The following is a 12,915-nucleotide window of genomic DNA, read 5'->3' on the forward strand; positions in this document are numbered from 1 at the left end:
ACCCCAGTAACTCAAGATTGGACCCTCAAAAGCAGTTGTGGGAAAATCTGCAAGTCATGGGAAGGGACTCACATGCGAGCAGAGAACCAACCTGGGCGGCTGTCTTGTTGTGATAATGTGTTCATAGCATGCGCAAGAGAGACTCCTCTTCCTAAATGGACTGAACAAGGTTATTATGGAAGTGGTAAACAGACTGAACATCTCAAGGGTTGTCTTTTTACATTGTCAGTGGGAGAAGGGAGAAAGGTGAGGGGAGGAGAAGAGTTCTGACGGTGTGGTATGATTTTATTTTTTCTTTTTCCCTCTTTTAGGCCTGTTAATAAACTTCTTTATATTCTTTCAAGTTTGGTGCCTGTTTTGCTTTTCTCCTAATTCTTATCTCACAGAAGGTAAATAGTAATGAGTATTTTGGACCAAACCACTACACTGGCATAATTGTAGAGTGAAGATCCCGCTTCGTAATTTTGTGTCTCTTCAAGGAGAGATATGTTTCCTTATCTTCACTCGGAGTTACCTGGGCCCAGGTGCGTGCATCAGACAGAGCCACTATGCTTTATCCATGAATTTTAAGGCAAAGTGCCATTCATAGAACTCTATTGCTATTAATAGTATATTTGTTTTTTTAAAAAAACAGTTGTTAAAGTCTTTCTTTCACTAACAAGAAGGACAAAAAAGGCTATGAAATGATGGTAGTTGAAAAAAAAAAATCCTATTCTACCATCTTACATCATCATGTTGTTCTATAAAAACATTCTCTGTCATGACAGGAAAAGCAATGCTGTATTCCAGAAACTGTGAGTGTGCAGAAATGAGTCACCTTGGCAATGATTTGCTTTGCACATTGGGTATAAACCAGAAGAACGAATTGATTGAATACAAGGAACAATTCACTGTATTACACACTCATGTACTGTAGAGAAACTTATGGTTGTGGTCGCAACAATCATGACAAAATAATAAAGAAATCAATTCTATGGAAAACTAATTTCTCATTGTAATAAAGGAAAATACTGGGCCTGCAGAAACATCTGTTTTCAAGAAAATTAGAGACAAAATAAAACATTTCTCCAGAAAAGGATACAAAATGCTTTGCTGGCAGGAGGAAAAAAAAAACCTAGAGAAGAATCAACAAAGACTCTCAAATTATCTCTGCTTTCCAGGATTACTTGTAGCAACAAACCACTGCATTATTGAGTTGAAAAATCTGTTCACCTGGGTTAAATAATTCTGGAAATCAAAACTAAGCTCAAGTTTAGCCATCAAAGCTCCATTTCTCCTTAGCTCTAAACAGAACTTGTAACTTAAACTACTGAAATTCTGCAAGAGAGAAAAACCAAAAATATCCATGTAGAAATAGAATGTCATCAGCTAATGGACCAGTGATACAAGGAAAGACAGGCTCACACACAGTTCTAGCAAATGAAAAAAACCCCACAGCTGTTCTCACAACATGGCTTCCACACCCATTTCTTCAAAAGGAAATCTCAAATTTTTTTAAAACATAAATCTGCACTTAAATGCACACAAACTGATAGAAATTTGTATGTACAAACAACAATTTAATCTCCAGCTTTACACACAAATATTTGTAAGCGCAATAATTTTAGTAAGTAAAATTACACTTTGTTACTGAAACTCTATTCAAAATAATTTGAGTGTACAGCAAGAGAGAATGATTTAATCTATTTCATCTTAAACCTTTCTAGAAGGTACACTGGAAGGTGATGTTTCTGCCCTTCTGAAATGCTTCCTTATATGTAACCTTTAAAGCTGTCCAGCTCTAGAACTGTGGTACCACTAAAGAGCCAGTGCACAACAACAGGGTAAATAAGATCAAGAATTTATCTTTAAGACAAGGGAGAAACATTGACTTGCAACTTTAAAGGCTTTCCAATCAAGTGGCATAACTTGAGTCACGCATTCAGTCTCTCGTGGGTGTCATGGTTTAACCCCTGCCGGCTACTAAGCACCTCAGAGCTGCTCACTCACTTTTGCGGTGGGATGGAGGACAGAATTGGAAAGGTAAAAGTATGAAAAATCATAGGTTGATTTAGAAAAAATTGAATAATTGAAATTTAAATAAATTTAATACATTAAAGAAAATAGTAATAATAATAATGGAAAATTACAAAAATGTGAGAAAAATAAAGCCCAAGAAACACAGATGAAACAAGTGAAAAACAATTGCTCACCACCAACCAACCAACGCCCAGATGGTTCCCAAGCAACAGCTGCCCCCTGCCAAACTCCACCCCAGTTTTATCACTGAGCATGATGCCATATGTCTGAAATATCCTTATGGTCAGCTGTCCTGGCTGTGTCCCCTCCCAGCTCCTTGTGCAGCCCCAGCCCCTTCGCTGGTGGGGCAGTGTGAGAGGCAGAAAAAGCCCTGACTCTGTGTGAGCACTGCTCAGTGATAGCTAAAACATCCCTGGGACATCAACACTGTTTCTAGCTCAAATCTGAAACACAGCACCATTCTAACTACTGTGAAGAAAATTAACTCTATCCCAGCCAAAACCTGCACAATGGGGAATATATTTTTATGTCCTGAACTTTAAAATACTATATTCCAAGGCCAGCTTTTCCTCTTGGCAATGTTTGGTTTCGATTTATTATTATAACAGAAGAACTCACAACTTTTACAAGACTGTATAGCTTTGGGGGGTATTTTTGTGGCTTTTTTTTTTTTGAATTTACTCATGCATATGCTTTTCCATAGTTTATCCTAGAATAACTTGATCTCAGGGCTTCTTCTTTGTTCTTGGAATAAAGTCTGTCCCTCTAAAGGTTAATTAATATCCCCCAAAATGTCTGCCTCTGCTCCCAACCTCCCTCATACTATCCCCTCACAACATCAGACGTAGTCTATTCCACTAACCACACTCTTCCAATGTCACACTACTGAATCTCAGGCAGATTAAATGTCAGTATCTGTGTGAAACAAGGCAGGGACTTTTCAAATTGCAGGGTCGGTCTAACTAAGGGAGCTTATATAACATCTGCTCCTAACTCAGCTGCTGGTGACTGTTACCAGATGTGAACTGGAAGCAGTGTCTCTCCCATGCTACCTGAAGCCACCTCTGTCAGGCAAAGCTATGGGAATGCCTACAACAGAGGCCCAAGCCAGATCCAAATGAGCTGGTATACTTACACAGAATAATTTAGTGCCTTACCTTTCTACTAGTTGAAATCCCAGAAGTGATACAGCCATCCATACCAGCTACCAAGAGCAAGTTCAGATGGGTCTGTGAAAGCAGGACTAAAAAAAATCACCAGAGAGCTGTCATGTGCCTCCATCAGAAATGGAGATGTAGCAAGAATCTGCTGCCTGATTCTTGGAAGGCAGAAACATTGGAAACATAGCATAAGGCAGACAGAACAGGATCTACAAAAAAGGCTTCAGAGTTAAGGTGCCAGAGCAGGAGCTCAAGCCCATGCTTAGAATCTATTTCCACAAGAAACGAGTGACACAGTTCAGATGACTCTTTGCATACTCTGCATTCATCATCTGCCATTTATCAACACCTACTCAGGCAAGGAATGTCTGAAGGTGAGGCGTGACCTTCAATAAAAATAAGGCATGACAGGTGAATTTTCAATTCAGTGACCCAAAGCCTCTCTACAGCTCTGCTCATGCCCTTGCATGTTTTTCAACTGTAGAGCAAACCTATCAATGCATGGGACCTGAATGAACAGAACTAGGAGGGTATAAGAATATTAATACAGCACTGAGCTAAGAATGCTCTGTCCATAGAAGATTAAGAGGAAGCCAAAAGGCCAAAGAACCATGTTGTTTCATAATATCTCTGTGCAGGAAGCCAGAAGATTTGAAACTCATCACATGACACAGCAGCACGAGGAAAAGGTGACCATACATGAAAAAGACTTCATATGTAAGCAAAATCTGCTCTCCAGCTTTTGCACCCAATTACATTTTAGCAACATTTTTACTGACATCGTGTTTGTATGTAAATATAAAAGTATTTTATAAATATATTCATCAGCTTTTATTCCTATAAAGTTTAGATACAATAATCAAATACGATCATTATCATCCCTTTGGCCCGATTTTGTGAGTATAAATATTAAAAAAGGCTTGCAGGGAACCTTTTTGAAAATATCCACTGAAGTCTAACTGCAATAGGGTATAGAAAAAAGCCAAATGTGACAGGTTGTGTTTTACTTATGCTATACATTTCTCCCATGCAAAAAATAATGAAGAATACTCATTACATTAGAACAATTAAAAAAACCCAAGTGTTGTTACAGTAATACAAAGGAATACACAGTGAATTAGTTATCAATGCTTTATTATTGAAAACAAAATTGAAATTCTTTTATCTGGCACATAAACAATTATTTCTACAAAAAGGAAAGCCTACAAATCTGATAATTTATACAAATAACAGTTTTTCAAAAAATAAAATTTTAATTTAGTAAACTTGTCTTGTGCTCTTTTATTTGTTTTTAGCACTGTCTGCAGTAATCCACCATAAATCCCTGAGCAGAGAGACATATTTTAAACATGTTTTAAATTTATCCCAAAAGAAGAAAGTTATCAAGCTCAGACCTATAGTAAAAAAATGTATTCAGGGACATTCTTGGTAAATTTATGGTAGTCCTTTTTTCTTTTTCTTTCGTTGTTTTTTTTTTTTAAGAAATAAACAAAACCAGTAATCAATGCAAGCATGACACCGTATCACAGGAGTGCTCCCCTCTTCCCCCTTTTGTGCAATGAATAAAAATTACCAAACAAGAATAAGTACAAGTTGAAGGAGACAAATAAACTGGTGAATGGTTAAGACCAAGAAGCCATCGAAGTTTGATGGCTGTTGAGCAAATAAAGCTGCAGGATACCACAGTTCTATACCAAGCTCAGTTACAGTTACTATCTATTTCTATATCTTTTCCCAGAAAGTCAGTAAAGCAGGAGAATAAGTTCAAGCTACCATTGTATTCTAACATTGCTTTCAACGATAAAGTAGAAATTCAACTTTTGATCCTTCAATTTTGCTTTTCCAGCAAGAACATTATTTGAGAAAGACTTGACACACTCCACAAAACCAGACAATCTTGCCCCTCTGGCCCTTCTGGTGGGCCAGTTGTAAACTTAGCAACTTATGGTATTTTAGTGAGCAAGAGGAAAGAAAAGAAAACACACATTACTACAGTTTTTCTACTATACTGACTTTGAAACAGCTATTCCCCAATCTATTTCAATACAGATGTAAAATCCAAGTGTAAGGGGAGAATGACCAAGAAGGTAGAGTATAACTCAAGTGTTCTCTTTCCCATTCAGTACGTACACCAACCACAAAACAAATGCAAGTAAAACCAAATAAAAGAATTAGCAACCCTTAGAGACTGTTGTGTTAATGGCAGGTAACATTGCTGCAGTCAAGTAATAAATAAATAAATACAGCAAAGTGTTCTTCTCTACATTTTTGTTGGAATGGTGCTCAACAGTTAAAAAGGAATACATAAACTAAAAACCCCAAACCCTTTCTCAGTAATAAAGAGTTTTTAAGAGAAGATCCTGAAGAAGCTTCAGTTCAAGGTGCTCTACCACTTTAACATTTTATCTATCATTATGAAAGGAATACTGAAGCAGATACCAAAGGGCCATTAAATGAAATAGCAAATTGTCTTACAAGCAATACTACTTATTCCAAAGAAAGAAAGCAGTTAACAAATGTCCTGGAAAAAAAATTACTAAAGCTTCATACACTTCAATTCAAAATAAATTATTTTTACATTTAAAATCTGAAGACCAAAACAGTAATGAGGCTAAATCATTCTGAAACAGAAATAAATTGAGCCTCACCAAAGGCGTATTTAGATATTTGACAGCTCTGTGGCTAGCATGTGTCAGAATACAAACATAATGCTAACATTTGGTTAGAATCTGAATAGATTTGTTTAAAACACCAACAATGTGAAAAGTAACTGGCAACCACCATTATGGATTCCTCTTAATCTACACTATTTTAAGCATGATTGAATCGAGTCCCTTCAGTTATTTGCTAGCCTCATCAATGTATAACATTCCCTTTTCTCTGAGTTGCTCATGAAGTCTCATTTTAGCATATCCAAGCACTAATATCTTCAAATCTCATTTTAATTAGTTGTTGCAAAAATATCATATGCAGAGTCCAATTTAAAGTTAGACTTATCTGACAGCAAAGTAAAGAGAGTCAAACACGTTATTTTATAATACCAATTATTTTTTTCTAAGATGACAGTCTGATCACACTGATTTAGTATCCGGGCAAACATCACTCTTGCTTGTATTACTAAATCACACCTCTGGTCTTTTTTTTACCAGGCTACATACTACTTCTGATGTAGAATACAGACAGTTCCTTGGTCATTCTGTCTACCTCACAGAAATTTGACTGTACATCTCAAGAAAACTGCACTGTAAGTTAACAAGCTGAAGTAACAGGCATATTCTCAGTAAACAATTTTGAATGCTGTCATCTAATCATGTGACAGGTTTGAAAAAAGATTGGCCATATAAGCTGTGAAATTGATTAGCAAGTGGTTCAAGAGTGAGATACAGCAGCATTAAGACAAACTGCAAACACATTGGATTTAGTACACATTTTAATGAGTTACAGTATCAGCAAAATACTTTAACCTACTATTACCATTTTAACTCCCATATGGCTTAGTATATACTGTGCAATTTTCCCTTTGTATTTCTGTGACAGTATACTATTTCAAGTACCCACCCAAAAGTAAGCAATATGGGATTTGTAATTATTTATCAAATACACCAAAACAACTTCTCTCATGTGCCACTGTTCCAAATATTTTTGTTGCGTAACAAGTTCTTCATGAATACCTCAAAGTCTCCCTTTTTCTATTTATCTAGCAGAACAGCTTCTCCTAGCAGCAGTTAGGACCTCTGATCCTTGCAGTCAAGTCCAACAAGTTCTCTGACCTGACAACTGTGTGGAAGTTCTAGTTTGTGGGTTTAATCACTTTAAGGAAAAGAAGTTCAGAGTTTTCATCATCATGTTTTGGATGTTTTCAAACCTTGTTTCTCCATGATATTCCACAATTTGCGAAGATTGGACTGGGTGATCACATCATCAGGTTTAAGTTGAAGAGCAAGGAGGTAGTTTTCTTCAGCCTCTTTCAGTTTACCATTCAGATGGAGAATGGCTCCCAGATTCATTAGGGCAGCAGGATACTGGTACAAATAAAAAAAAATAAAAGTAAGGAGGAATATTACAAATATTTTCAATTTTTCTTTTCAGACAATCTTCTTCCACCTAAGTTATTCCCTTATGTTTGCTGACTTTTCATGGAAGCAATTTAGTAATTTAAGCAAATACAGATAACAAGAAAAAGTTTCTGAACAGCTGCTGTGTACTTTGTGCTTTAAACAGGTCAAGTTCTTGTGTCTACAGACATATGACTTCTCTCTTTAATGAGAAAACACAGAACTCAGTAAGCTTTAAATGTGGTAATGTTGGCATAACACAGGTTCCAAGAGAAAATTAAAGTAATCCAAGAGTGAATTAGCAACAGGAATTTAATTTTAATCAAACTCATTGCCAATAAAGAGTTTATAATCACTGGGAATAGTTAACACATTGGAACTTATCCCTTTCTTCTCTTTGTTTTAATTGTGACTGGTAAAAAATATAATTTTTTCTCAGAATATAAGAATGTTCAGGGGTTCTAGGATATCCATATAGATTCAGGCTGTGGCAATTATTTCTTAATGAATGATTGAATAAAATTAATTATGGTGGAAACACATGCTATTTAATAACAAAGATGTTAAAATTTCATAACAAATCAATTTAAAGGCTTATGTTACTAACAATTTTTTTGTGTTTAGCTAAGACAAAATGCTTAGCTTGTTTTTATTTTTTTTATCTCTAGGTTATTCCATTATGAAATAATAGGTTCTTCATGATAATAACATGCCTGGTCACTGGAGCTAACAAATATTACAAGGGTAGAAAAGCACATTTATGAAGATGAAGAGAACAGTCTAACCTACCTTTTGGCAAGTACCAAAGGTATTCACATCCTAGTGAGAGCACAGTAAAGGCATTTATCAAACTAGTACCTTGCATTTTAAAGAAAAAGGGGAAAAAATATACCACACAACACCACACAAAGTTCTCCCCCTCAGGTCAGTCAAAGTTTCAATGAGCTTCAGGAAAATTCACTTTTGACATCAAATAGTTTTGCCTCAGAAGATAAGTGTTTCAAGTCACCACTCATCAGTGTTCTGCTCAAAACACCATATTCAAAATGTGAAGCCACATGGCATATCAGCTTGAGAGTACTGTGACAGGGTGCTGGTACGCTTTAGAAGCCCTTTAGTGACAATAACTTCAGGAAAATGGTTAGACACTGGAACAGGTTGCCAGTGAAGCTGTGGATATCCCATCCTTGGAAGTGTTCAAGTCCAGGTTGAAGGGGGCTCTGAGCAATCTGGTCTAGGTGTCCCTGCTCATGGCAGGAAGGTTGGGATTGGATGATCTTCAAGGTTCCTTCCAACCCAAACCATTCAATGATTCTATGAAAATATGTGAGGTAGAAGGCAATAAAATATGCTCTACAGTTGGTCTCCCAGACTGTTGTGGCAAGAGGAAATCATTATGATGAGGAAGACTTACCTTTGTTCCAAACCTCTCCACTACAAAGTTAAACTCATTATTCTTACCCTTTTTAATCAAGCTTCAACAAAATTGCCATAATTCCTACGTCCAACACCTAAATTTTGTGGTGAAAATGTTGTTCAGATAATTCTAATGTTTTATATCTTACAAATATTTCATGCTTTTTCAACTTTCTTCTTGCTTCTTTTAACCTACGAATATATGCATCACAAAAACTCATAAAAAACTGCAATGCATCAAATTTTCAGAGCAAACGGTTTCCAGAGTTTCAAAATTAAGCAAAACAAAATTAGTTCAGCTCTCCTTATTGTAAACATCACAATGCTAATGCAGGGCAATCTGAAGATGTAATTTTTAGTTTTATTTTTTTCTTGCTTTACCCTGACAGATTTTTTCCACCTTCTGTAAGTCAGTTACTTCATTCTACTGAGAATAAAACAAACAAAAAACCCCAGCTGGGTTTTATATAGTTTTATCAGTTAAATACTCTCCAAAAGAAGGGAAATTAGGCCCCTAAAATGTAATCTATGCTACAGGTAAATCATATTGGTAGCCATATTTTCATAGCTCCACCTTTGAAGTGCCAGTCTTGCATGCTATTTTATAATGAAATAATATACTCCTTACTTACAGATGTTCTGGGTGCTATTGATGCTATTAAAATGAAGAATGCTTGGAAATCAGCTCCCATGTATATGGATGACTGTCTAAATATCCCCATATCTAGTTTATTTTTAGACTTCAGATTGTTTGATAGAATTTTCTCAAATCATGAGTAGGAATGTCCATTTCCTCTACTCATGCTATTTCTTTGTTTAATGAGAGTTCATGAATGAAAGAGCTTTCTTCAAGTCATTGACACACAGCTGTCTTCTCACTTGAATTATAACTATGTGCACATGTTTGCACAAAGACAAAGGTTACAATGGATAAGGACTAAAAAAATCTTAAACCTGGAAAAACTCATATAAATAAGACACATGTTTAAATGTGCTCCAAGCTAATTCTACAGCATTCACAAAACCTACTGTGCAGGAAATAACTCAGTTGTATCATATGGCTTCCAGAATTCCTCTCCATTTCCTCCATGCCTTCCTGAAAATATGGTGCATGTATGGGACTAATCAAGAACTTCATATATGTAAGACTATATGCCTAGCTAAGAAATTCTTCTACCATCATGTCTTCAATTTGATATATCACTTCACAAGAGCAAGCAACAAAAACAAATAAAAAGAACAAATTGCATGCTTTTTAAATGAAATTTTCCAACTTCTACACATCATTCCTGATTTCCTGGAGGCCTAACAAATTCTATTAATGCTCTACACAAATGTATCCATGGAAAATGTGAACTGATAAATCATTTCAGGTAGTACTGAAAGTTCATTCCAACTCCTTTACATTTTAAATAAAGAAGTGCACAGGATTTTGGAAAGACTGCTCCCTAACTTTCTAGGGTATCAGTCACCCCAATATGTATGGTTTATTGTAACAGTCACAAGAATTTTGTGTGTCCACAAGATTCTACATCGGTGCCATTGCTCTCTGACACCAATAAAGGATGGTCAGAGGATAAGAGAGCAAGAGACATTTGCTATAGTTTTTCTTCATTGGTTGTCTTTTATTAAAGACAGCTGATAAAACTTTTCAGTACGTTAACAAAGGCAGTCAGCAGCTACCACTGCAATAACATGGGACTTGTAGCACTGTATAACAAATGACACCACCTACTACTTCAGAGACTTGAAAGGAGAAACAGGCCTGCCTTCATTTCCTTCTGGAGACAGATGCTTTACATCAAAAATAGCTGACTGGCATTTCTATTGAGGTTATAAATGCTGTCTTTTATGGTCTATTTGGAATTACTCCCTTTATTAGCATTTTATCGTGGTGTGCTTGTTTCCTTAGTGGTTTTTTGGGGGTGGTGGGGGAAGGTGCTCATGGGGAGGAGGGGAGAAGAATAACAGAGTAGTTAATGAATAATGAAATAACACAAGGGAAGCATTTAGTTGCCTGAGGTGTTTTTGGTTTACATTGATGACAGTTTTTCCAAATTTTCCCTAGAGTACCAAAAAAAGGAGAGCACTGGGCCATGCAAAAATATTATCATACAGTTCTCTCTAAAATTAGAGAACTATAGAATCTTCAAACAATTCAAAATCATTCTGAGTAGTATTTCAGGATTACACTAATGTAACCACATGCAGTATTGGACCCATAAACATAATCAATCTTAATGACATGGACGATGAACTGCCTCCTTGTTTGTCATCTCTGGCTCCACACACAGAAAGTGCCATAGCAGAAGTACAGCCCCAAACATAAGACAATTTTACTCCTGCATGGCCTCAGAAGTTATGGAGAGACAAACAAATACAAAAACACTTAGCCTAGGCACAAATATACCATGGCAGACAAGTATGAACAAACAACAGTCCAAACACAAGCAAGGAAATCTGAAATTGTTTTCCTCAAAGCTCTGCTTACAGATGACCTTCTCTGCTCAACACCACAGAGGTCAGAGCAGTAGATTCTGAGATGACAGTGCATTTTGTTGATGCTGGGGAACTTGTAAGGAAATTTTTACTCCAGTAGAATCACAAGTGCAAGATACTTCTCAATTACCCATTTTAAAAAGACACTGAAAAGATGCTGCCAAAATCCATCTTGCTCTTAAGGAATTACTGCTGTGTGTGATATTGTAGATGTTTCAAAACAACTCCAGGACTGTAGAATGAATACTGTTGTAAGCATGGCCAACCTACCAGAAACACAGAGGCTGTGTATTGTTTTAATAAAGTCCAATTAAGGACACTTATTCTTTTACGGGTTCCTTTTGAATTAAGTCCATACTTCCAGAAGGACACAAAATATCAATCACAAATGAATATTTCATGCCAGTACTTCTAGTTCAAAAGGGGTGAAGAATTCAGATACTTCTCTTTGATAACCAAAGACACTTAGGTGGTACATTGACTGAGTAGTCAAACAGCGTATTAGTTGCAGAATGGCACACTAGGCATGAGAGAAAAGCACAGGGGACTGCTGCATCTGATCAGTGGCCACTGGGTAATATGCTGTCATGCCCTTTTTTATCCTCCTACAGTGATTGCAAGAATTTTCTCTTGAACTGTTATTACAGATATTATTGCTACAGCACAGTATTTTCCAAAACAATCAAAATGTCTATAGCTCTTTTTTTTTATCACTAAAAATAACTGTAGACAACAGAATCATTTCAGGTGTGGCACTTGCTTTTGACAGATACCACAACTTTGGAGAAAAACCACGACCTTGGAGTTACTCAAGGTGGAAACATGCTACTTTAAGGCATGGTGTGGGCAGAGCAGGTAGAAGGAGAAGCAGGGGAGGGACATGCAGCAAGATGATTGCTGCCAACTGGATCTTACTCTCCAATGTAATACATTGACAACACTGTAAATTCATCAGTGGCACATGGAAGCAGACCTTTCTATAGGAGTGATCTGGTGTTCCCAGATAAACCAAGTGGCAGTTATGGAGAGAGACTCATGTTTCTGCCTGGTTCTCTACACTATAAGGCTTCTAAAGAACTGCAGTTTGCATATGCTGTGTCTGGTATTTTGTCCCAAACAGCACACGAACCACAACTAAGACACTGATCTCCAGTAAGCTGGCTAAGACAACAAAAATCAGTTGTCTAGGTACTGATAATTTGGTGCAAAAAACATTCTGGATCAAGATGACAGGATGTATGTCAAAGTACGATAGATCAGACAGAATAAAAAAGCTAAAATTCAAAGTTGAAAGGGATTTCCTGTGTCATCATCCCAGACAGCAAAACATTCAGTTCTGCTGGAAAAAAATAAACAAAAAAATCAGCATCTTTGCAAGCTCTTGAAATGGAAAAATGCTCTGCAACTGTTCCTCTACAATAGCTAAGTAGCTAAGTACATCACTTAAATTGCAAATCTGCTTACGAACAATTTTAGTAAGTATGCTTTTGTGTCAAAAACAGTTTTCAGTTTAAACAGTTAAGAGGGGAAATGGACAGGAAAACATTTGCCCTGCCAGGACTAATTTGAACACAGAGCACAGTTTCCACTGTTGTATTAGTCAGAAAAGGACCTAAACATCTCTGCTGCAAAGGGAACCTGTGTCCCTCTCTAATTACCTTAAGAATGACTAACATAAATAGCTTTATAAAGCTAAATAACAATAAGCCAAGGCTCTAGAGGGGAGTGGATCCTTGGATTCAGTCATCATCTTTAAGAGTACTATG

General features: G+C 36.5%; 1 protein-coding gene across 1 annotated transcript in view; it reads right to left on the reverse strand.

Moving 5' to 3' along the window:
- Positions 1-4,296: 4,296 nt before the first annotated feature.
- TMTC2 (transmembrane and tetratricopeptide repeat containing 2) overlaps positions 4,297-12,915 on the reverse strand; it is a 134,499-nt gene continuing 125,880 nt past the window's right edge. The window contains exon 11 of the mRNA XM_017743932.1: positions 4,297-7,201. Coding sequence (XP_017599421.1) covers positions 7,022-7,201 — 180 coding nt within the window. The 3' untranslated portion in view covers positions 4,297-7,021. The remainder of the gene's footprint in view (positions 7,202-12,915) is intronic.

The sequence above is a fragment of the Corvus brachyrhynchos genome, unplaced genomic scaffold (assembly GCF_000691975.1).
Source record: "Corvus brachyrhynchos isolate BGI_N302 unplaced genomic scaffold, ASM69197v1 scaffold9, whole genome shotgun sequence".
NCBI lineage: Eukaryota > Metazoa > Chordata > Aves > Passeriformes > Corvidae > Corvus > Corvus brachyrhynchos.